The sequence below is a fragment of the Colletotrichum destructivum genome, chromosome 6 (assembly GCF_034447905.1).
Source record: "Colletotrichum destructivum chromosome 6, complete sequence".
In the NCBI taxonomy this organism is placed as follows: Eukaryota; Fungi; Ascomycota; class Sordariomycetes; order Glomerellales; family Glomerellaceae; genus Colletotrichum; species Colletotrichum destructivum.
The window spans coordinates 2,066,243-2,090,163 of record NC_085901.1 but is presented as its reverse complement, the minus strand read 5'-3'; the positions used below and the strand labels follow the sequence as shown (position 1 = coordinate 2,090,163).

The following is a 23,921-nucleotide window of genomic DNA, read 5'->3' as shown; positions in this document are numbered from 1 at the left end:
GCGGTGACCGAGCATGCCGTGGCCGACTTCCACTTCGGCTTGGCAACTTGGCAAATGCTTAGCCATACGGGACGTGTAAAAGGCCAAGCCAGAGGCTCTCCAAAGATCAACGACTGCATGATAGTTTCATCTCATGTAAGCCTCCGACGGCGGTCGTTCTATCATGAACTGACCGCGTGATGAGTTGATGCGATGTTGTCATCGTTGAACTATGCACCCTTGGTACAACACTTCCCTAGGTTTGGTCGAAGATGTTGCTTGCGTGGGACAGAGTTGAGAATGACGGTTCTCGGGCTCAGCCGTCTTCCGCTGTTCAGCGACTGTTGGGGTGACTGGAAGTCCCGGGCTGACTTGCGGATTGTCGACGGAGAAACCTGCGTCTGTCGGAGTTCTCCATCTTTGCCGGGGGAAATGATTAGACCTGCTCGTCTTGGGAAGGTGTCTTTGAGCTTGATTGTCGAGCCTCGGTAGTGTCATGCCAGGACCCAGGTGCATGTCTCCGATCGCATGGAATGATTACAGTTTGGTACGCCCACTACTCATCCTTAAGAAAAGCAACCGAAGTCCAAGTCAGGCAGGTCTCTTCGATTCGCTTGCCATTGCGTTTTCATTCGGATTTCCACTGAGTAAAGAAACAAAAAGACACGGCTTCGGGTCAGTCGGGCGGGCATCTGCGTCTATCAACAACGTATCTTGCCAAGCCTTCTCCACGCCGATCTTCGGCATTGGGGCTGCCAACCAAGTGAAGGAACCCGTTGAGAGTGGAGATGACCCATTGGGGTTTGTCTGAGTTGAATGGCATGCCGCCTACTCGTGCCACCTGATGTTCGGAGCGCTGTCGCTCCTGTTACGCCCCCCGAACTACCGCAGTGCTGTGCCTAGACCCGGCACATGGCATCGGAATAGGAAGGTCGTTTTTCAGCGGACCAGGGTGATTGGGGCAACGGCGCGCTGCGCGTCTGTTGTGTGCCCAGCCGCCAAAGGTGCCGTGTGCCGGGCTGGATCATGGGGAACTCGCCCAGATGCGAGCCGGCAACAACATGCCCAAACAAGGAAGAGACGAGCCAACGACGTTTGGCTTGCACCGGTGAAGCGGTGAAGTCTGATCGTTAGAGGGCAAAGAGTTGCGAGCGCCGCGATGCCAAAGGAGGCAGCTCAGCTCAGCACTGGGGAGAGCGTAGATTGCGGGCACTCCTTCAAGCACCACTTCAACTCCGCTCTGGGGCACTCTTCACTTGTCTACCCCGCATCAACTGCCACCCTGTCATGGGAGATGGGAGGGATATCGATCGACCACATGAACTTCCCGGCTCTCCTTGCTGGTTTCAACCTCCTGGCGCAATCTCCTCCATCCGGCCACATTTCCGTCAACGGCTGCCGAGAGGAATACGGTGATACGGAAAACGGCATAGTGTATTGGCTGGCTTACCGGATGAACACCGCGTTGGCCCCGGGCCTTGAAACCTTCTTCGCGGTTAGCCTGCGTACCCCTACCTACATGAAGGATTGCCACCAGGCATCTGCTGGCCACATTCACCGCCCAAAGCGAAGGTGATGTAGTCTGAATACGCGCCGCCGGAATTCGTATCAAAAGATTGTGTGTTTGTCTCCTTCCTGAGCTGGAAAGCCCCTCGTTCATCTGCTTTTCCGGTTGCAAAGACTGAACATCATCAGATGCCTATCTGATATTAGCCCGGACTCGGAGCAGGGGGGGTTAAAGTCTCGCGCACAGCGGCGGTCGCCGCCCCCCCCCCCCCCCCCCCCCCCCCCTTGTTTTCCCCTCCATTGAGTTTAGGAGAAGGAAACCTAGTTACCGTTATGCTTCTCTCGTTCAAGCTTGATGTTCCCATCTTAGCGGCCGTCCATTGTGCGATATGGGTTGTGGAGAAAAGTCCGACGTGCGGCAAAGTGCCAAGAGCTCTAACGCAACGTCCTTCTCATAGATTGCAAGCATCTGGACAACTTTCGACCTCGTTTGCTGAAACTCGAACAAGACCAACAAGGAATCAGCATCCGTATAGATCGACTTCCCCTTTCTGGCCATCTTTGGCCCCCCTCCCTTCAATGGCTGGCACACCCGCGACTCGCCTTCGTTCCTTCCTATCCTCGCCATGCTCCGAGCACTCGTTGCATGAGAACTCGTCAGCTCCTCACATCGCCAGAAGTAATATGTAGCCGCTGAACCTCGCACATTCCTCTTTCGTCCTGGTTTCCGGCTTGGCAGTCGTCGAGAATCGCTCGTTAACGAAACCGAAGCTTGATCTCGGCCAAGGGCCCCTTATCGCCGGCAAAGACTGCAAGAGCTTCAGGTCTCCCGACTTGCTTTGAGTATGGCTTCACACGAGTATATATAACAACCGAGTGAGGACCTTGATGGTCAGCTTCTCTCATCCTCATCCCTCATCCTCAGTATCAGCCTCGGCACCTTAGACCACAACCGGCTACCTTCAATCTCAACTGCCTCTCTTTGTTCAGTCCAGACTTCCACCATGAAGTTCCTCGCCGGCCTTTCCTGCTTCGCCGCTCTCGCGAGCGCCGTTGTTGTCGATCTCAGCAAGCGCGACAGCCCCCTCGATGTCAAGATCGAGGCCGTCGGCAACTCTGGTGTCAAGGCCAGCATCACTAACACGGGTGCCTCGGACCTCAAGGTCCTGAAGGCCGGTTCCATCCTCGACAAGCTCGCCGTCGAGAAGGCCGAGGTCTTTGCCGGAGGTGAGCTTCTCTTCTTATAGGAAAAGCCAACACTTTTTTTTGGCTTTTTATATGGTTTGCTGTACTGACAAAAAACGCCACTCGATAGCCGAGCAGATCGCCTTTGACGGTGTCCGCCTCCGTCTCGCCACCTCGGGCATCGCCGAGGACGCTTTTGAGATCATCCCCGCCGGCAAGACCGTCGAGGTCGAGTGGGACGTGGCCGAGGTCCACGACCTGAGCGCCGGCGGCAAGTTCGACGTCGCGGCCAAGGGATCCTTCTCCTTCGCCGACGCCGACAGCACCGACATCGCCGGCACCGCCAGCTTCAGCTCCAACGTCCTCAGCGTCGACGTCGACGGCGCCGCCGCCGCCAAGGTCCGCCGCGACTTCCACGAGAACGTCAAGCGCACCGTCGTCCAGAGCGACTGCACCGGCACCCAGCGCACCGCCACCACCACCGCCCTGTCCAACTGCCGCGCCCTCGCCGCCGCCGCCTCCTCCGCCGCCGTCTCCGGCCCGGCCGCCAAGATGACCGAGTACTTCAAGTCCTCCACCACCGCCACCCGCAACACCGTCGCCGCCGTCTTCGCCCGTGTCGCCAGCGAGTGTGGCAGCACCACCTCGGGCGTCTCCCGCCAGTACTGCACCGACATCTACCCCGCCTGCTCCTCCGGTGTCATCGCCTACACCCTCCCCAGCCAGAGCTACATGGTCAACTGCCCTTACTTCTTCAACAACATGGTCGCCCTCTCCAGCACCTGCCACGCCCAGGACAGGGCCACGACCGCGCTTGTGAGTCTCCTGCACATCCTCTGCAGTCTTCCCCGGGACACCCCCCCCTGGCTGACACGTTGTCATCACCCCCCCCCACAGCACGAGGTCACCCACCTCACTCAGATCAAGGGAACCACCGACCAGAGCTCTTGCTACGGCTACAGCTGTGTTCGAAGCCTGACTGCGGCTCAGAACCTGAACCACGCCGACACGTACTGTGAGTATCATACCAGTAAACCATGGTTTGAGATCGTATTCACTGACTTGGGTTCCTTCACTAGCTCTTTTCGCCAACGGTTAGTCTTTCTATCGCGCGTTCTGATATGAAACATCTTGCAAAATGAATGAACTGAGCTTACTGACCAATGCACTAGCCATCTACGTTGGCTGCTAAGCGAATCGCCTACAAGCTTGTCGGCTTTTGGGCCAGTCCCTACTGAGTCGCCGCCATTTGTCTCCTTCGAAAATGGCTTTAGATGAAACCGCTCTAAACGCATCTCTAAATCGACGGTTCTCATGATTGGATTCCTGGAGTCGGCAATAGTGAAGGCCGTTTAATGATAAATTCCATGATTGTATGTAGTCAGTTGTCGAGTTGAGAGTTTGAGCTTTAATGCTTCCTCTCTGAATACTAGTACAGCTATGAAATGATCAGTTGAGTTACAGATTTTGAATCTTCCCCTGTGTTTTTGATGTGAGTGACTCCTTTTAACCAGCCAACCCAAACCCCTCTGAAGTACAGCGGGTCCTGCTTCCTCGGTCTTGTTACCTCGGGATGTCATCACTTCCAGTTGCGGGGAGATCAGCAGACCTCGGATGACTAAGAAGCCTTCGTCGTTTTGTCTTCTGGTCACGCCCAATTGTTTCAAATTTGCTTGAAAATGTCTCAAACTTTCACATAGACTTCTCACAGACCGCCCAACCTGACAAGTCTCTTCAGACCACCAGCTTGTATATAATAGCGCATTGGCAGCGGCGAGGCATTTGTAACCATGGGGTCGTTCGAAGAACACATTGACACTGCTGTGGGCAACCGTGACATCCCAGGCGTCATGCTCTTCGCCGAGGACACGTCTGGTACGTCAGGAGCCCAATAAGTCGTCGTTCACGTTTCTGCCACCATGTGTGCTTACTACTTTGTGCTGACCGACCGCTTAGGCAATTTCAAATATTCACACATTGTCGGCGACGACTTGAAACGCCAAAAGCCACTGGCCGCGGACGACATACTCACCCTCGCCTCCGTCACGAAGCTTTTCACAACCATCGCCGCCCTTCAACTCGTTGAGAAGGGCGTCCTCTCCCTCGACAAAGATGTCTCAAGGCACGTCCCGGCACTGGCGAAGTTACCCGTCTTAAAGGGCTTCACCGAGGCCGGCACGCCCATCGAGTCGCCACGCAAGAAGCCAATCACCCTGCGCCACCTTCTCACCCACAGCGCCGGGAACAGCTATGACTTCCTGAGCGACGCGACGAGGAAATGGCAGGCGTTCCACGGCATCAAGCCGACCCGCGGGTCCACCGTCGAGGAGCGCTTCGGACACCCCCTGAACTACGAGCCCGGGGAAGACTGGGCCTACAGCTCCAGCTCGGACTGGGCCGGTAAACTCATCGAGGCCGTCACCGGGAAGTCTCTGGAGCGGTACATGCGCGAGCACATCTGGAACCCTGTCGGCGCTGCCAGCTTCACGTTCGACGTGGAGGCCGTGAAGCCCGGGTTGTGGGGGATGACCACCCGCGACAAGGACACGGGCAAGATCGTTCCCTACCGCGGCAGAGACCTGAACCAGGGAGTCACGGACTGCCTGGGCGGGCAGGGGTCGTACGGTTCTGCGCCAGACGTCATGCGCGTGCTGCATTCCCTCCTGGTCGATGACGGGAAGCTGCTGAGCCCAGGCACGACGGCGGAAATGTTCCGGCCCCAGCTCTCTCTGGAGTCCAAGAGGAGTTTGTTGAAGGCCATGGAGGAGCCTGAGTGGGCCGTAGGGCATTTCCCAGTCACTCGCGAGTATGACTGGGGGCTCGGGGGTCTGCTCGTTGACGGGCATGGCCACCCGAACCGGCAAAACGGGACGTTGATGTGGAGTGGCGCGTCGAATGTTTTCTGGGTAAGTCGGGCTAAGCTCCTATCATCAGAACCTTGTAATGAAGAAGATACTGACTAGTCGCAGTGGATCGACAGGCAGTCTGGGCTGTGCGGCTTGTTCGCAACACAGATGTTACCGGCGGCAGAGGAGGGAGTACGACCACATATTAAGGCATTCGAGGACGAGATGTATGCGAGATTCAAGGCTACTAGACCTCGTGCTGCACTCTAAAGTCATTTATACAGTACATATTCATAGGTATAGGCAGCGTTTGGCGAAGACATGACTTCGGACGACTGCGTACACCGTTTGTTTAGGCCAGCCACACTACATAAATTCTGGCTGGCAACTTGAGAGTTGTTCCATTGCTTTGAATTTGAAGACAAGCATGAACTGTTGCACAACTATTGTCGGATTTTCCTCTTCGGGTATCTGCCAATAGATGTCGGTCACTAATATGTCCCCAAGGTTTAACATTGTTGATGGGGTTTCCTGGCCTCCATCTCACCATGGCGGGCGATTTAGTTCGATTTGTAACTGACGACTTGGCATGCTTGTTTTTGTTTCCTTAGTGTAAAGTCCAACCTGTGCAAAACTTACCGAAACCATTTACTGCGAAATTGGGGTGCGTAAAGCCAACGGGCTGCGGCACGGTCCGAGGTCTCCGCTGCCCGTCTTTGGCTTCTGTGACACCAAGCAAGTTGAACGACATTGCCTCGAGGTTTTGCTTGAGCTTGAGGCCATCTCGCCTGGTTGACAAAGAGGTCAACTCCTCGGAGCTGGGGTTCTTGCCCACCGCCATTGGGTTTTTGCAGATAGGGATATTTTCTTGATCTGTTGCACAATCGGTGACCGGGTTTGTTGCAGACACACCGACAACAGCAGGTAAGTGCGCGCGATATTGAGTCATTGACCGCTGCTTGCCACATCCGTCACCTGATCTCACATAGGTTTGTTGGTGTGACGAGATAAGCAGATCAATGTCTGGAAATAGTTCCAAGGACGGGAAGTATTCTCACACATGTATGGAAAATTAATAGCAAATGAGAAACGGTTGTGTGAAAGCGTCTTGCGTCGCTGTTCATCTCATCCGGAAGATCACCGCCTGTGGACAGTACAGGTATGCCTAGAGAATCCGTACCTGGTTGACGGAACTCTCTAAGCGAACCCCACCGACTGCGAAATCTTGAATGCTTTTGTTCCTTGCTAGCTGCTGGCACACGTGTCCGAGTCCTTGGCGATCACCGCTAGGCGGTGGAGTTGCGTCTCATTGGAGACCGAAACTCCAAGCCTGGTTGGATCGTTCTGCTAAAGATTCTCCACGCTCCCCGGTCCCTCCCAGGATCGAAGTCGTTCGGCTCTTCGAGGCGCCAATCAAGGACCCATGATGGGGCACGCACCGCACTATTCAGACCGGATGGAGGTTTTGGGATTACTCATGCTATAGTAGATCGGGGCTCCTCCCACCCCCAAATCACTCCCCGAAAGCCAGTTTTGAGTTTCAACTGACCAAATACATTACCTAGGTAAACTCTGCCTCACCCAACCCGCAATCTCCAAAGGCCGAATCCCTTCCCGAAGCCCTCGACTACTCCATCTTGACGGAGCATTCGATATGGCAGCTCAGGGGGAAGAGACGCCGTCCTCCTCGGCAGCCGCAATCGCAGCTCCGACGGCTCCCGCGGCCCATCCCGAAGAGGCCGCGAACCCGGCCACCGGCCTCATCGTAGGGTTTGATCTGCCACGCGGATATGGAATGGGGTCGGCCCCCGCTTGCTGACTTGCGGCGCGGTTACCACAGGATCCAGATGACGTCGAGACCGATTCCGCCATCAACGTCGTAAGTGAACTGCGATGCTCTGGGAGTTGCCATCTGTTGGGGTGTTCTCCCAGGCATTGAGATCACCCCTAGCTGACTGTTGTTGTTGTTACCTTTCTCAGTCCATCCGCGACTCCCTCACATCCATTCGCTCGTCGCTGTTGAATTTCGAAGACGAGTACGGACGCCTTTATCACTCCCACTCCCGCGGCAGTGAGTATGAAGAAAGCCCAAATTGAGCTGGGCCGTTGTCATTAGTAACCATTCACTCACAGAATATTTCTTTCCTCACGATAACGTACGATGAACATGCTCATTTACCACTCACTCATCCATCTGCTCACGCAAAACATCTAGATCGAGCAAGATCGCTTAGACTTGCAGCACGAACTCTTCGTGAGGACTTTCAGAGGCCGCCTCTGCACCTGCCCAAAGTTCTATGGCGCCAAGAGAGTACTCGATCTCGGAACAGGTACCGGCATTTGGGCATTGGAATATGGTACGTTCCCGTGCCCTGCCTCTTGTTCTGGTTATGTCGTCTACTCATCACTCACAATGATCTTCATTATAGCCGAGGAGCATCCTGAGTCAGAGGTGAGGGTTGCAATTGATCGACTTTGTCATCTCACACTTGTCACTCACCACACCTCAGGTCATTGGAGTCGACCTAAGCCCAGTGCAACCAGAATTGTAAGCTTATCATCATCATACGCTCTTTGAGTTGGTGACGCAGCTGACCAAGACACAGCATGCCACCGAATTGCTCCTTCGAAATTGACGACCTTGAGAAGCCGTGGACTTGGTCCAAAAGCTTCGACTTCATCTTTTCCAGGACGTTGAACGGCAGCATTCTGGATCCAGTAAAATTAGTCGACAGCATCTACAAGTAAGTCCATGCACGGGCGTTCCTCATTTAGCAGCACCGTGTGAACGCGTGTTTCCCTCTAGGCAACTCGAGCCCGGTGGCTGGTTCGAAGCCCAAGATGTCTGCATGTCGGCCCAAAGCGACGACGACACGATACCGGAGAACAGCTCGCTAGTACAGTGGGCCGACGAAGTCGTGGACGCAATGGAGAAGATTGGCCGCTCGCTCAAGCTTGCGATGCAGTGGAAGCAGCTCCTCATCGACCGTGGCTTCGAGGACGTCCAGGAGACGATTTACAAGTGGCCGACCAACACGTGGCCCCGGGACAAGACGATGAAGGACATCGGCGGCTGGGGCCTGGCCAACCTCGATTCCTTCCTCGAGTCCGCGGCGCTCGGGACGCTGACGAACATCAAGGGGTGGTCGAGGGAGGAGGTCCTCGTGCTGTGTTCGCAGGCGAGGAAGGAGATGCGTGATCCGAGGATCCACGTCTGGTGGCCAGTGTAAGTCTCCTGACGCATAAATCAGGTTGGTGTGGCTGACCTTTATCGCGCAGTTACGTTGTGACTGCTCGCAAGCCGGGGCTGCCGATCCAGGCACCTCTGGAGTAATTTGCTCTCGAATGTTGATACACACGCGCGTCGTCTGAATCCTGTTGGTTGTAGACTTCATCTTCATGGAGAGCTTCTTGTATATTGCACTGTCCATAGTGTATGTGTAGCTGATTGTCAATGTCGACGCAGAAATGTTTACTCCTAATAGTTGTCTTGGATAGTTTTGTGACAATAAAATGCCATGGTAAAGAAAAGAAATTTCAATTTATTCGAGAAGGAATCTCCAGGTCAAAAGTTGCAGTGTGATTATTTCCAATTACATGACATGATCTGTTTCAAGTGAGGGTATCATCACATTACAGTACTAAAGTAAAGCAAAATCTCGGCGGCCTGTTTGATACCAGAAAGACAATCTTTGTTAGTCTATGTTCACAACGTCTGCTCTGCTCAATCGTCTCTCGACGGAACTGCACCACAGTTGAACTCATACAATACCAATCGCCGTTAACCAGCGATTTGAGGGTTTGCGTAAGCTGCCTCTGCAATGAATCAGGAACCGGCTGGAAGGCATAGATGGCGCCTGTTTACCATCACATCGTGCCCCCCACCCGTGCCCAAGCCAGTCCCTCACCGCTCGTTTGAAGCCGCCGATCCTCCTTCGGGGCCTTGATCCTGCTCCTGAGCCCGCTTTTGGCTGATTACGTCGAGTTAGCCCACGACTCTGAAGACAATCGAGGTTTTGGTGCTGAAACCTACTCTCTTCTTCTGTACATATACCACATAAGAGTGACGCTGATAATGGCAAGACCTCCGAAAAGGATGAGAACCTGGTATCCATATTTGTACTTCGGTGCATCGTACGTCGGGAACAAAACCACTGGCATGGCGTTAGGCGGAGTGATTTTCGTAATGACAATTTCCAAACTTACAGGGCACCCAGAGAACCCACGCATAAGAGACGACATTGGCGGTGGCCACCAGAAGCTGTCGTAAGCTGGGGTCGCCTGCATTGAGTCTGTTGGCCCAGCTCTGTGTAAAAGAGTCAATATGGTTTCGTGGCATTGTTAGCCAGTTGGAACAGCTCAGGTACTCACAATTAGAACGGGGGTGGCAGCCGATCCGGCGTACGACAGATAGTACGCAAACATCAGCGCGCCCTTGGGGATGTACCACACAGAAAGAAGGATGTTGGACAGAATCATCAGAGCCTGAACGATGATGATCATCAGGTAGTTCTGCCCGGTATGGTCCGCGATAATGCCCCAGATCACCGTCGCAACAATGTTCAGGGCGCTTCCGCCGGTCGGGTAGATGTTGGCGTCCACAACGCTGTAGCCAGCGGCCTTGAGCCACAAGTTGAAGTAGCTTGTTGCCGAATGGCATGCTGCTACCATGCTTCACGGAAGTTTTAGCGGTCTCCTCATAGGTTCTTCCTAAGTTCAGGTCAACTCACGTGTATGGGACGACAAATACCCAGATCTCCCATCCGAGATAAATGCGCTTGGCTTCCTTCCAGGTCAGCCTCTGCTGGGCCTTCTGGCCGAATTTCTCGATTCTTTCGATGCCGTATTTGATATGCTGTAGCACTTTTGTCAATAACACGAGCCGAAGCAGCGCAGCACTCTTGGGTCCTACCTCGGGCGACCAGTAAAACGCCTTCGTGTTGTGAGGCAGATCGGGGAGTCCGAAGAACCCCCAGATGGCGATGGGAAGCGAGATGATCGCGTCCATGATGAACAACCATCTCCACCCGGCAATGCCGTGACGGCCGTTCATGCTTGAGTACAGACCGGCCTGCAGATAACCGCTGAACATGCTTGCGATGGACTCGACCTGGAGGAGGATGGCCAGCCGCTTGGTGAGCTCTTTGGGACCGTACCATCCACCCAGCATCGCAATGTAACCGGGAAACGCGCACGCCTCGAAAAGCCCGATGAAGAATCGCAGAGCGTACATCTGGGGTTCGTGATCAGTCTTGAGGTTTCCCGTGGGCGTCGGGAATGGAGTCTCAGTCTTACGGTTTCAATGTTCTTGGCGAAGCCCATGCCGATCACCAACAACGACCAAATGACTTCGCATGATGGGATGAGAATCGACGGTCTGATGAAGCTCAGCTGTGACATCTGGGCGGGTACACTGCCGATCATGATGCCCAGGCTGAACCAGGTGTTCAACCAGTTGCGTTCATTGCCGTAGAGGTTAAGGTCTGTCTGCATTCCACTGATGAAAGCATTGCCTGTATTACCATGTTAACGGCAGAGATAGGAACCGGGGTGCGACAGAGCTTACTGTAGTTGGTTTGGTCGAGGTACTTGATGAAGTAGCCAAAACAGACGGTAGGGCTGGAGGTTCGAGAATCTCGAGTCAACATCTACAAACTGCATGAGTGTGCAAGAAGTCGATGTGAAACAGAGCACTTACAAGAAGAAGGTGTCCAGTCTTTGGACATACTTGCGGTACTCTGGATCTCCCTCGACAGAGTCCCAGACAAGTCCCACGGCCTTACGCCACCAGGAGGATTTTGTCTCACTGGGGTTCGTCTCGGTCACAGTCACAGGGCTGTCGTCTTTGCCGCTCGTGTTGAGGTCACTATTCGTGTCGGACGGTGCCACGACGGGGACAATGGCTTTGGTAGCCGACATGTTGGCCAACAGTAGGCAGAAAGCAGACGGTTCTGAATATGCTGTCTATGCAAGGTGGTTCCAGCTGTCAGAAATGCCGCTGCAGCTCGGTTGGCTCCAGATCGCTATATACCTTGTGCCGTTGGAGAGAAACGATTTTTTCCGAACATTCTACCCGCATTCACTTCATTCTGGAGCTCTTTGAACAGGAGCTAGATAAGTCAATCGACCTGATTTGTTGCAGCGAGATGGTGTCATTGCAATCCTGGCTGGCTTGAGTCTTAGACCAGCTAGTCTTCCTTCTTGGATCCCTCTGCCCCAGTTTTGTGCCTGCCGAGATTGAGGTCGCGGAAACTCCATTCTCCTACGGAGGCCGATACCGTGAAGCTTCTCCGGGAATACTTGTAAGGCTCGCGTTACAGTACGAGAGAGTCGTACCGCTGTCAGACGGTATTTGCGGCTCGAGTCGCGGAGAACATGTCGTGACTGGGAGCCCCGCAATGTCGTTATCACTCTCCGCTCTGTCGTCTTTCTTGATCCCGGCACCATCAGCCGGGGCCGATGCCTTCGCCCGGCAAGGTTCTTGGCTTTTGAGCTTCATTTCCTTGGCCCATGGTTAGCTAGAAAGTTAATAAACACCCGAGAGTGTTGGAACTAGATCAATCTTGAGGGAAGCTCTGGCCTGTTTTGATTCATGGCCAGGACCCAAGCAGGACAGTTGATGTCTATTCCGCCGGATGAAAACCACCACGTTACACGTGTGACATGATTTGAATCCAGATTCCGGACAACTATAAATGATTTCCGCATGGATACAGGCAAGAGAGCTTCTTCCCCGCCAGCCTCGCGCCATCCACATGCTGAAAAAGACTCACAAACCTCGTCAACCACAGACGTACCCACAACACGAGTGGCCACTTCGTAGGCGAATTTTACCCATCTCCGCGATCGCATCTCCTCACTCTTGGATTCGGGATTACAAGTGTGGTGTGGGTGGGGCCTTATCTAGGTCGAATCCTCGGCGACTTGGACCAAAAGCATTTCCCGGCCGCGGGTTGAGCTTGTCTCGGCTTGAACCACTTCGGAGAAGCCATTTTAAATGCGTTCTAATCCCAGGGCTTGCTAGCACGCGGCAACAGACTTGCCGCTCAACCAACAAATGTCCGCCACAATGACGCCAGAAACGCTCCGCCTGTCCTTAGAAAACGTCGACTTCCGGCTGCCGACCCAAGTCACAGATGACAACAGCGTCACGGCTCTGAAGAGCCTCGTCTTTGAGCCTCTCCTCCGTTGGCAGCCCCACGGTCACGTCCTTCCCGGCCTCTTCGACCGTTGGGAGAGTTCTCCCGACGCCCGTACATGGCATTTTCACATCCGCGACGACGCCGTATTCCATGATGGAGAACAGTGTACGGCAGCTGATATCGTCAACTACATCAGCGGGCTCTTGGACTCACGGGACTACTTTGGCATGCGCTGGAGCTACAGCCGTTATTTCGAGCAGACCCAATTCTCAACCGAAGGCAGCCAGACGGTAAAGGTCGTCAGCTCGGAGCCATTTGCGGACATTGTGGGCGTGTTCTGCGAGTTCTGGCCTTCGAGACTGGACAAAGACGGCAAACCGGTGCTTGGGACAGGCGCTTTCCGAGTGGTTGAGTTCGAGCGTGAAGACGGCATCGGAAGAGCGAGATTACAGCGGCTGAACCCGACCCGACACAACGCTCCGCACATCATCGTCGCTTCGACAGAGCCAAGTGCCGCCAAGAGACTCCAGCTACTTCGTACGGGTGAGGTGGATGCTGCCTTGAATCTCGAGCGAGTGGACAACCTTGACCTCCTCGACTTTGACGATTCATTGAAATGGGGCCGAGTCACCAGCACGCTCTCGGCCATTTACTATCTCAATTGCACCGAGGGTATTTTCACCTCGCCGAAAGCACGTCTTGCTGTCAATCTCGCGATCGACAATGAAGCACTCGTCAAGGAGGTATATCGCGGCTTTGCCCTGGCGTCCGCCACCATCGTTAGCCCCTTTCACCTCGGTTTTCCAGAGTCAGGGCTGAAACCATTCCCTTATAATGTAGAGCGAGCCCGGGAAATACTCAAAGGCTTGGACACGAGTGAACCCCTGGTGTTGAGGACGCCGACCTACATGCCGGAGCACGCGCAGAAAATTTCCGCTTTCGTGGCGTCGTCGTTGCGAGCCGTCGGGTTTGAGGTTGAAGTTAGGGTTGAGACGAACCGTCCCGAGTACGCTCGCCAAATTGGCCTCCAGAAGCAGATTGGCAGCCTTGCGTTGTTCGACTCGACGCCCAACAGCACTTTCAGGGTCCTGGATGACAAGATTTCCAGCTCGTCCCACGCTACCTGGTGGCTCGGATACCATGACGACGAGGTTCAGCGGCTATTCCACGAGGCAAGGAACAAAACTCGCTACGAGGATCGGGCTGATGCCTATGCTGAGACGTTGAAACGGTTGCAGGAGAACCCTCCGTGGCTGTATGTAGCACATCCCGAAGTGGTCTGGGCAACTAGACGGGACGTTGGTTTGAGGATCGGACATTCTGGTGTTCTCACTCTTGATTTATGAGAACCAGCATCAAGTCTTGCTTGATTGTAGAAAGGAATCCCATCAAGTGGCCCAGCTTTGAGAACGTCCCCTTGATGAAGACTCGGCTCTTTGAAACGGACTGTGACAGCGTAGATAAGGGCCAGAGACAATCGAGGATGAACAATCGATTGGTACCCTGGCCTCGCCCTCCAGACGGCAACTTGGCTAGACCAAGAGACCTTTCCCTCGTATGCGGACCCTCCACTATGTGCTGGGAATCCCGGACCCACCAGTCGGGTAGTGTGTCGGTATTTAAGGCCGGCCGATCGCGCAATGCACACCATCATCTCGGATTCTATCAAGAACACCATGGACACGATCACACTTGATACCTTCCAGCGCCAGCGAGCAGCCGCCGAGAGCTTCGGCAACGAGCCCCTGTTAATCTTGCGGGATGGGACAACAGTCGACCTGGCCAGTGGCTACATCCCTCTTCTTGCACGCTTTACCCACGAGGACAAAGCCGCCAAAGGCTTACGGAAGCGCAGCGCGGGTGACAAGCCCGAGCCTCCCGTCTACTTTTCTGCTTTGGAACTGGTCCGCGACAATGAACTCTTGCTCTTGACGGGGTCGGGTGGCAGCGGCAAGACAACGTTTGCGAAGCACCTCTGCTTCCGCCTGGCGACCTCGGGTTTCGTTCATGCCCGGCCACTTGTCCGCAACGACTTTGGCGACACACGAGAGGAAGCATGGGGTTCTGAGAGGTTTCTGCCCTGCTATTTCACGGTGGACAACCCGCATTTGCTGCAGACTCTGGTCAGCGTTACGATTCCCGCTTTGATCAGCACAGCCTCGAAGGAAGGCCTGGCCCTAATGGTTGTGATTGATACGAACGACGACGCGGCTGGCGCCAGCTTCGATCTCCTTCAACCACTATTCTCGTCGTTTTTGGAGCACAAGAAACACAGGTTGCTCTTACTCGGGACTGCAGATGTCTTCAGCCATTCGGTTCTGCCAACTAACGTCCTTCGACATGCCTTGCTGCCACTGTTGAAGACTCATAGGCGACAGGCCGTTCTGAGACACCTCGGATCCGAGTTGTCTGAATCCATGATTGCTACAGGATCTTCGACAGAGACCCCAGCCTTGTTTGCGCTGGCGCTTCAAGCTCGACACCGCGGCGACCGAGCCGAGGAACTCCTCGATTCATGGCTTTCGATTGCCTTGCCAGGCGCCGCTCAAACGCTCACAGAAAAAGCCTACAACCACATAAGCCAAGGTCAAAGTTTAGCAGCTTTGAATCACCGTTTCGTAACCGGGACGGTCGACAACCCGGCGGTATCCTGCAGCGTTGTCCAACAGCTACTGGCGGCTCGGCACCTTGCAGGTCTACCTGTGGATACTGCTGTCGAGCTATTCCGTCAACATCCCCAAGCCCATACCTTCGTCATAAAAAGTTGCTTGGTTCGTTTGAGCGCGTCAGGTCGCTCGGATGACCTTGTTGAGGGGCTTCTTGGCGGCTCGCCCGCCGATAGTCAACGAGGCGCCCTACTCGTGGCAGATCTTGTCGGAGAAACGGAGAAGTTTCGAGACAGGGTCACCAACTTGATGTTGGATATTGTTACACAGGGAACATTGCCAGCGAGTCAGAGGGAGAAAGCTGGCCGCATCCTTTCCAGGCTTGGCGACCCGCGAGATCTGTCCCTGCTAGCAGAGGTGCCCGCCGGAAGCTTTACCATGGGCTCTCACAGTCATCCAAACTCACAGCCTCCGGAAAACATCACCTTGCATAGCTTTCGCATCGGCGTATACCCGGTTGTTGTCAGAGATTACTTGGCCTTCACCCAGGAAACGGCCCGCGACTGGGTCAGCCCGGATGGCGCAGACCCCGAACGATTGAATGCGCCAGCAACAGACCTCACGTGGCATGATGCAAGAGAGTATTGCACTTGGTTGACTCACCGTTGGCGAGCGAGCGGCACGATTGGATCTCACGAGCAGGTACGCCTTCCGACAGAGCCAGAGTGGGAGCGGGCAGCCAGGGGAGATCAACAAGATGGCGGAAACGAAGGGCTGATTTACCCTTGGGGCACGACTTGGGATGGTGACGGGGCAAACTGCGAAACGACAGGCTTCAACACGACATGCGCCGTCGGTCTGTTTCCCAAAGGCCGCTCGCCGTACGGCTGCCTCGACATGGCGGGGCATGCCTGGGAATGGTGCTCGACGCTCTGGGGCGAGGACATGGCCACTCCATCCTTCCGGTACCCGTGGCGAGATGACGGGCGAGAAGCGCCGGATGCCACTGAGAAGATTCGGCGTGTGCTGCGCGGAGGGTGTTTCTCAAGCCCAAAGGTCAAGGCCAACTGTACATATCGCGGCAGTCTCGAACCGTCGGGATATTGGCGTGGAAATGGGTTCCGCATCGTTGTTGCTCAGGTAGAACAAAGCCCATCATGATATCGCTTGAAACTGATAATACAAACCTATTGCTCTTGGAGTATGGTAGCCTGAATATCGTTCAAGTCACACATCGCCCTGTCGGCCGAATACCATGCAAATTGCTGGTGTCCGTCGAGACTCCACTTCGAGATGCTCCGGGGGCCGGTGTCGGAGGTCATCGGGGGTTTCGGCCGGAGAACACCATAGTGGGTTTGAATCGCGTCATTTCAGTTGCTGCCAGAAGCTCGATTTGATATTCAACTCAAGGTTTGCGAGTTCGGTGCATATCGTCCACTACTACTGTGAACCACAACCCGGACTCACACTTGATCCTTCAACTCACAAGACGACAATCATGCCCATCAACTCAAGCTTCACGCTACCCGAGGCAGCAAATGCCCTACCTCTGCCGGAGAACGCAGCGGCGCCATTCTTCGTCACGTTCACCACGTCTAACCATCCAGACACCGGAGAGTCATGGTGTCCCGACGTGAGGGCGGCTCTGCCGCTCATTAACGCCGCCTTCTCGGCGGACGGCGCGCCAGAGATGGGCTTTGTTGAAGTTGGACAGAGGCCGGAGTGAGTGCCTCGCACCTAGCCCGCGTTCGACCATGGGAATTCGCTAACCTGGCGGAACAGGTGGAAGGTCCCTACAAACGTCTTTCGAACCAAGTGGAATGTCCACAACGTGCCCACTCTTGTGCGGTATCAGCGTCTGGGCGGCGAGATTAGGGAGACGGGTCGGCTGGTGGAAGCCGAGATTCTCGATGAGAGACGCCTCAAGGAACTTATTGTTAACCGGCAGAACTAAGGGTAGAGCGAGCCTTCGGGTGTTGTTCTCGGCGCACCGAATAAAGCATCTTCACGCACCTGTCGATTTCTCTTCGGCCCGCGACGGTCGTCCAGCCATTTTTTGTCGTGTTTGTCGCCCCGGTTTCGTGCCGTTCCCGTTTGGCTAGAACCGTTTCGCATAAGCCCAGCAAAGCCAATCTCGCTCCGCTGGATCGTTTGTGCTGGTCGCCTGGCGGCGGTAGGATTATGAAAGGGGAGTCAAGGTGCGATTTCTTTCCAAGAAAAGGGCGAGGAAGAAAGAATTCAGCCATCAATCCATCGGCCGTCCTATGCCTACATCGTCTGTTGAGGACCTTGTCCTCCCTTCACGTTGTGCGCGTGTCTCTTTATCTAACTTGGTCAACTTTCACCCGCGCTGTCAAAGTCTCCCCTCATCATTTCCAAGCCAGTTAACATTCCTGCCGAGGTACCATGCCGTCTTGCTCTACTAGCATGATCTTCTCCACGCTTCTAGCACCCCATTCGGCGTCCTACTTGCCGGTGTGTCAAGTGTCGTGGCGTTCGAGAGAATCCGCATCTCGTCCACCGTCAAGGCCGACTCGACTCCGATGTCGAAGTCAAGATCCGCAATGACCTCGACGGAAGGGGCCGGATTTTCCGATGCTAAGTCATCCCACTATAACCTCTACCTATTGACCACGCGTCCTAGCTGGGTGTCTACTGGTGTGTATGCAAATGCAACGACGTATGGTTTGACAAGAGGAACGCGACGAGGGCGTGATTTTGCGCCTCGGAGGAACAACGGACATTTTGCATGTCCGGCTGCGTAGGCACCGCGTTCCCCTTTTTGGATTCTTTCTTTCTCAACAACAACGACGACGGCCAGGGTTCGGTGCTCAGTAGGGTGGGGGCTCGTCAAGAGACCGCTTCGGCAACCATCGCGGCCTCTGTTCCGGGGCTCCCCCCCCAACCCCCCCCCCCCCACCGGCTCAGACTCGTCAAGCCGACACAAATCACCAGCTCACCTTCCCCGGTCCCCATCAGGGCGGCTCGGTTCCTCTCCGTAGCACTGTGATTTACGTTGGTTGGTTTGTTATTTACCAATTCCGCTCTTCCATAATCCCTAGGAAACCTATGCGGTCGGTCAATCAAGGCCTGTAGAGCGGCCATCCAATTGGAATGCCGTCCTTAGACAGATAGCTCCTCTCTCGCAAGGACTAGGCCGGTCGTAGCTCGTGTCTTTAACTTTCCATGGTCGGCGAACAACCCACATTTGGTAACTTGCTTCCTCCCTCGTCGGGCGCCGATACTCCCCAGCTTGACTTTTACTGGGCGTTTTCATCCATCCCTGCGCTGTGCCGGCCGCACGTGCGATTATCCCATCGACCGCGAGAAGGCTGCCACAACACCCTAGAGAGCCCTACCCTATCCCCTCAACCGCAGCAAGACCCCAAAATGTGGGAAAATTCAATAAAATCAAGTCAAGATACCTTACCTAAATCCAGACATCACTACAGCCAAGGTCTCTTAATGGCCCTTGAGGCTTTAGGTGCCTAAAGCTTCAGCGGTCTTAGTGGTAAAGTTTAATGGCCTTAGGTGTGTAGATGTAGTGTAGAGAAAAGGGGAATTTAGAGTGGAGATTGGGGCCTTGCCGCGATTGATGGGATGGATAGAAGGAAGACCTGTGATTACTATACACCTTTCTTAAAAAAGATTAGATTCGTAAACTTAAAATCCTGTCACGTCTTGTTAGCTTTGCCCTATCCATAGGGGTTTTAGACTGTTGTGGCACTTGATATGATAGTGGCCTCCAGGGTCGTTACAGCGTGGGCTCCAGTGTAACAGGTACTCTGTAGTGCCGAGTATAGATAGAGCAAATCTTAAGGAAAAGCAGAGCTGGAGCAAGCTCGTGGTCAAGGAGATAGTCCAGAGCAAACACACTTTCGAGGCTGCCGGTGTGTGGAAATCTGTTTTGACAGTGGGTTTTTTCCCCCACTGCGTTTCTTTTGTCATGATGTGTACTTGTGCGACCTCGAGAAGATTGGCCTTAGCCACGTACCTTGATGCATGAAAGACTATCATTAACAAGTTTGATACCCATTGGATTTTGTGGAAACAAGCAAGCAGCAATGATATTTAGACACGCCTATGTCACCTTTTGTATTACAAAGCGACGATTCCCCTCCCTCTGATATGCCGAGAGTACCGCGCGTTACTAAGATGACTGAGTGCTCCCCTGTGGTTAAATGCTTAGCCTTCAGTTTAGCACTCGGTTTCGGTTAAATGATTGGTTTGGATGGGGGACTATGTTACTTCCGAGGGAGCGATCTCTGCTCTGCACAACCCACAAACGCACGGGACTCTCGGACTAAGGGACGGGAGGGGCAGGGTGTCCGTTATCAATTCACATGCGTGTACGGATAATGTGCATCAGTACGGATACTCTGTTCATGATGGTACGAATACTCTGTAGATCTCAGGGAAAACCCTGAATGCCAAGCGGCAAACACATACGTCACTGTCTACAGAGAACGGATGCGATGTACATTGTACAGTCAAAGTTGAACTGACTCGCTGGTGCAACAAGCTTAAACTTGGACCCTGTCAAACAAGAGACAACAACTATTTCCGGATCAGGTGTCGGGCGTCGCGACCCGAGAACCCCGGTTTCCGTCCTTGACACCTTCCTTGTACGCCACATTGCCCAATTCGTGCAGCTTATATCATCAGCTGCTTCATCAGTCAAGGCATCAATCACTCTCGCGGTTGGCTTCTTGACTCGGGTGATCGCGTTCCCCATTCCCGTGGCCGTGCTCAAGTCCTCCGCCAACGCACCTCGGAGCGTTTTACCCAGACTGGACCACGCAGGCGGCCTGCTTTTGGGAAGCGTGAAGCGTCCGCAACCATAGCGGTCAAAATGCGTCGACGTGAAACAGGTCACAGGCCCCCAGCAGGATCCAGCGTAACAAGAAGCCATTCGGATCCGGTCATGTTTTGGGCTTCATTTACGCCACGCCTTGGCTCGTGTTGTTGACCGACTGAAAGAGTGAGCATGTTCAGGTCCTACTTGATGGAATAGTCGAGGCGGTCGACGCTCTGCCCTTAGATAATCGTGGTCTGTAGATGCGGTCGACTCTTTGATTGACACAGAAACGTGCCTATCTCTCAGGCAAAGCCAAAGTTCAAATGTCACTGTATCTGAAGACTCGGCGCAACGATTGTAGGAAATGCGTCCGGTAATTTCTAGTCGACTCGCTTACCGTTATCATCTTAACTGCCCCCCCTTTTCAACTCCAAAAGCACCATCTCCACCTTTGAACCCACCTCCACTCCGCACCCCTTCTATCCGGGCCTAGTGCACTAACGTAGGCCACTAGAGTCACTACAGGCCTTGCCTTACAGCTAATTAAGCCCTAAACGCCCTCCAAATGGCCTCTTTAGCTTTTCGCCTATACAGGCCCTCAATCAAAAAGCACATTGGCCTAATCTGATCAGTAGCACCTCGGCGGCTAGGCCCTACTGTCTAGCATCCCGCACTGAGGCTTTTTGGCAGCCGAGGGATTACAACCTTTCAGAATTCGTCCCAGGACTACACGTGGTATTAGCGGTTTCATTCATCAGAGCTGCTCTGTTGGTGGTGATGGCTGTGCTCGACGTTCGCTTCTACAACACGTGGATTGTTGGTCTAAAGCAGCGGTGAGCCCCCCCTGTAGATCGTGATGTCGCGAACGTCGTCTCATGAGCGTGAGGTCGGCGAACCTTGTCCAAGACGCTACATCGCCCATCCTGTTCGCTCAGCGCGCGTCTTCTGGATTCTCCTCTTCGGAACATCCGTGTAGGGAGTGCAGAGTAGAGCGGCAGGCTGACAAATGGCAGCCAGAGAGCCAGGCCAACCTGGTCTCGCTGCCACCAATCGGTGAGGGTTCCAGTAGGGTTTTTGTAGTCGGGAGCTCCGCTCCTCCAAGCCAGGCCAAATGCGGATATAACGCGGCCAAGCCCCGTGCGTCCCGAGATCCCACGGGATCCGCGCTCGGGAAATACAAAAAAGACTTCAAAGGCCCCTTCGGCAAAACAAATCCGCAACCGTACGTACTTCCAGTTCGCGTATGTGTATGTATGTATGTGTGTGCGTGTGTGTGTGCATAGTCTTACGTCTTTTGCGAGCTCCGACATATTCTCGGCCGCGGTGGGATATCATGGACCCGGAGCCGCGCACGCCGAAGACAAGCGTGATTCCAAGAGCAGTAGGTCTCAACGCCCGGAACCCGGCCCCGACGCTATAGATTCGATGACGCTGACCATTTTAACTCTACTGCAGTGTCACAACTGTCGGATCCGCAAGGTATATGAATTCCTAGATCTACAACCCCTGCTATGGTGGGCTTTCATGAGGGCCCGTCCTGGGCTTCGGCCCGAGTCTTGGAAATCGTTCGAGTGTTGCATCATACGTGAGAACATCCACCGAATTAACAAGTCGAGTGTTAGACAAGGTGTAACCGAGAGTTTCCCTGTTCCAACTGCATCACTTCAAAGATACCCTGCCGTCCAGCAGGGAGGTCCGTCGCACAATCCCAGCGGCAGAGCGTGGACAGAACCGACAGGTAATCTTACTCGATCTGAGCAACTGGCGAGAGTGATGAGTACTAGAGATCTGGGCTGATGGGAGTCAAAATATCTCCAGTCAAGCGGGCCCAACCATCCAGCAATTGCACGAGAGACTAAAAGCCGTCGAGGAAGCTCTCCGAAACCAAGGCGAGCAGCAAACCATTAGGACGACGACGACGCCATCTTCCACGCCAAATACCTTACCGGCACTCGAGGATGATTCGACATTACATCAGTTCGTATGGGATGACCTACCAGTCTCCTACGAAGGGAGTTTGTCGTTTAACCAACAAACCCTACTCGCAAATCAGATAGAGGAGCTCAAAGTCGAAGACGCCCAGACGCCTGGCGTCGTCGAAGAGCTAGCCGCTTTGCGGGGAATATATCAGAGACACGACGAATGGTCAGACAAAAGGCCGAAAAGGAAGACTCGCCGGCCGAACGCCTGCCCCCAATCTTTATTGCAACTACCACCGTCCGACTTTGTGATCCGCCTTCTTCGAACTGTGACAGGTAAGGCCCCGATGACTTGCCTCGGCCGTCTGTTCCCAGGTGCTAAGGGTTTTTTGTAAACAGAGCACTCAGTCCTGTTCATATTTTACGCTGTCGAAAACCGCAAGCAAGTGGAGGATCTTTGCCGGAGAGTCTATTTCTCGGTCGAGCCAGTGACGATTGGGGAAATCACTCTCCTTCACGGGTGCCTCTCAGTCCTCTTGAAAGACATCGATTTCGAGGCGCGCCCCGAGTTCAACCGCGAAGAAACGGATCGATACTACAAGCTATGCGACTCCAACTTCAAGGCGGGCGTTGAGACGTACGAGGTGATGGCGATGCCAACGTTCGAGCACACGCTCATATTGTTTATCGCGGTACGTTGTCCCTTCCCGCCTCGCCGAGCCACATCGCCTTTCATGACGCGTTCGCTGACGACGTGACGCAAGGCTTTGAGAGCTCAGCAAGATGAGGATTTGCCGCTGCAGTGGGGCGTCGTGTCGGCGGCCGCGAGACATGTGCTCGCGTTGGGGTACAACCGGAAAGCAAGGCTGGACGCGATGCCGCCGCACGAATCCCCCAGGGCCCGCCGGATCTTTTGGCACATCTACTTCGTTGACCGCGGCTTCACGCTGTCCCAGGGCAAGGCGCCCATCATCCAGGACATGGACGTCGATGTCGATCCGCTCGAGATCTCCCAGCGGCCACATAGACGGCCGTGGGATTTGATGTTCAGCGCCTTCATCGAGCTCAGCAACCTCCACGAAACATCTCTCCGGCTTGGCACGGGCTGTTAGTGTCATGCTAAGGAGGGGCCCCAGTTCCCGCGGTTTGCCGCCGCGCGCTGGGGCAGATTAGCTATACGCTAATCAAACCCTTAACAACGCACATTTTCCCCTCGATTCGAGCCGACGATTATTCAACCTAACGAGCCGCCGCCGACTTGACATCGCCTTCCGCAGGCTAGATGAAGTCTTCCTGGTAGGGCAGGAAGCAGAGGTTCCATCTAGCCTCCCGAAGGAGCCGGGCGAACTTCATTCCCGGCGCAAGCGGCACTTCCGGGCCCAAATTGAACACCACCGATCGACTTTTCGACTTCGCTCCCTCAACACCTTTTCCCCTCAAACGATCGAAGACCCCCTCGAAAAGACAAACAGACACTAGGGTTGCTGTGTATAGCCACGGTAATACACGGCTGTGCTTGTTACAGAGCCTAACAGCAAACCCTACAACCTATCCTCACGAGGTTTCGCCCCTTGTGGTTTCCCTCGTGGCGGTATAACCTATCACGATATGCTTCGGACGGCTACTGGGACGTTGTGTAAACCAGCAGCCTGCGGGCTCTGGGTCGAAGGAGAGGAAATACCGGCGGAATCGCGGTTTAGGGACGACCAGAGCACTGTCTCGGGCAAGCCAGCGGCACCCAGAGACAGCTCGAACACATAGTTGCCTCTAGGCACGACTTGGAGGACGATTTGGACTGTATCTAGTGGTAGTTATAGGCCTACGGCTCTCCACGCCACATACCCTTCGGGAGGTCTGCCGCAAGGGCGGTTGCGCTCTTGCCGCCATGGCGTAAAATACAACAACAACAACATTCATCGAGCTCAGCAGGATACAGTTGA

The 23,921-nt window shown here is 54.4% G+C and overlaps 8 protein-coding genes across 8 annotated transcripts; 7 read left to right on the top strand and 1 right to left on the bottom strand.

Moving 5' to 3' along the window:
* Window positions 1–2,489: 2,489 nt before the first annotated feature.
* On the top strand, window positions 2,490–3,862 carry CDEST_09830 (Putative peptidase M35, deuterolysin, metallopeptidase, catalytic domain superfamily; the record flags this gene model as incomplete). Its single annotated transcript, XM_062925988.1, has 5 exons — window positions 2,490–2,712; window positions 2,801–3,486; window positions 3,568–3,685; window positions 3,750–3,764; window positions 3,843–3,862. 5 exons carry the CDS (start codon window positions 2,490–2,492, stop codon window positions 3,860–3,862), a joined length of 1,062 nt encoding a protein of 353 aa, XP_062782039.1.
* A 479-nt stretch (window positions 3,863–4,341) lies between these two features.
* On the top strand, window positions 4,342–5,956 carry CDEST_09829 (Putative beta-lactamase/transpeptidase). Its single transcript, XM_062925987.1, has 3 exons — window positions 4,342–4,545; window positions 4,627–5,576; window positions 5,640–5,956. The coding sequence occupies exons 1-3, from the start codon at window positions 4,461–4,463 to the stop codon at window positions 5,784–5,786; spliced, it is 1,182 nt and encodes a 393-aa protein (XP_062782038.1). The 5' UTR covers window positions 4,342–4,460; the 3' UTR covers window positions 5,787–5,956.
* A 1,119-nt stretch (window positions 5,957–7,075) lies between these two features.
* On the top strand, window positions 7,076–8,997 carry CDEST_09828 (Putative S-adenosyl-L-methionine-dependent methyltransferase superfamily). The gene is made up of 10 exons (XM_062925986.1): window positions 7,076–7,281; window positions 7,357–7,395; window positions 7,497–7,587; window positions 7,650–7,672; window positions 7,732–7,873; window positions 7,946–7,968; window positions 8,027–8,064; window positions 8,123–8,260; window positions 8,323–8,742; window positions 8,796–8,997. The coding sequence occupies exons 1-10, from the start codon at window positions 7,171–7,173 to the stop codon at window positions 8,848–8,850; spliced, it is 1,080 nt and encodes a 359-aa protein (XP_062782037.1). The 5' UTR covers window positions 7,076–7,170; the 3' UTR covers window positions 8,851–8,997.
* Window positions 8,998–9,420: 423 nt separating this feature from the next.
* Window positions 9,421–11,435, bottom strand: CDEST_09827 (Putative major facilitator superfamily, MFS transporter superfamily; the record flags this gene model as incomplete). The annotated part of the gene is made up of 8 exons (XM_062925985.1): window positions 9,421–9,487; window positions 9,550–9,670; window positions 9,723–9,822; window positions 9,888–10,188; window positions 10,247–10,749; window positions 10,812–11,029; window positions 11,083–11,135; window positions 11,215–11,435. The coding sequence occupies 8 exons, from the start codon at window positions 11,433–11,435 to the stop codon at window positions 9,421–9,423; spliced, it is 1,584 nt and encodes a 527-aa protein (XP_062782036.1).
* Window positions 11,436–12,585: 1,150 nt separating this feature from the next.
* Window positions 12,586–14,004, top strand: CDEST_09826 (Putative solute-binding protein family 5; the record flags this gene model as incomplete). Its single annotated transcript, XM_062925984.1, has 1 exon — window positions 12,586–14,004. One exon carries the CDS (start codon window positions 12,586–12,588, stop codon window positions 14,002–14,004), a length of 1,419 nt encoding a protein of 472 aa, XP_062782035.1.
* A 294-nt stretch (window positions 14,005–14,298) lies between these two features.
* CDEST_09825 (Putative sulfatase-modifying factor enzyme, C-type lectin) lies at window positions 14,299–16,425 on the top strand (the record flags this gene model as incomplete). The annotated part of the gene is made up of 1 exon (XM_062925983.1): window positions 14,299–16,425. The coding sequence occupies one exon, from the start codon at window positions 14,299–14,301 to the stop codon at window positions 16,423–16,425; it is 2,127 nt and encodes a 708-aa protein (XP_062782034.1).
* Window positions 16,426–16,762: 337 nt separating this feature from the next.
* On the top strand, window positions 16,763–17,218 carry CDEST_09824 (Putative Thioredoxin domain-containing protein; the record flags this gene model as incomplete). Its single annotated transcript, XM_062925982.1, has 2 exons — window positions 16,763–16,986; window positions 17,047–17,218. 2 exons carry the CDS (start codon window positions 16,763–16,765, stop codon window positions 17,216–17,218), a joined length of 396 nt encoding a protein of 131 aa, XP_062782033.1.
* A 4,020-nt stretch (window positions 17,219–21,238) lies between these two features.
* On the top strand, window positions 21,239–23,921 carry CDEST_09823 (uncharacterized protein). The gene is made up of 6 exons (XM_062925981.1): window positions 21,239–21,443; window positions 21,518–21,541; window positions 21,685–21,800; window positions 21,881–22,317; window positions 22,381–22,673; window positions 22,746–23,921. Exons 1-6 carry the CDS (start codon window positions 21,306–21,308, stop codon window positions 23,091–23,093), a joined length of 1,356 nt encoding a protein of 451 aa, XP_062782032.1. The 5' UTR covers window positions 21,239–21,305; the 3' UTR covers window positions 23,094–23,921.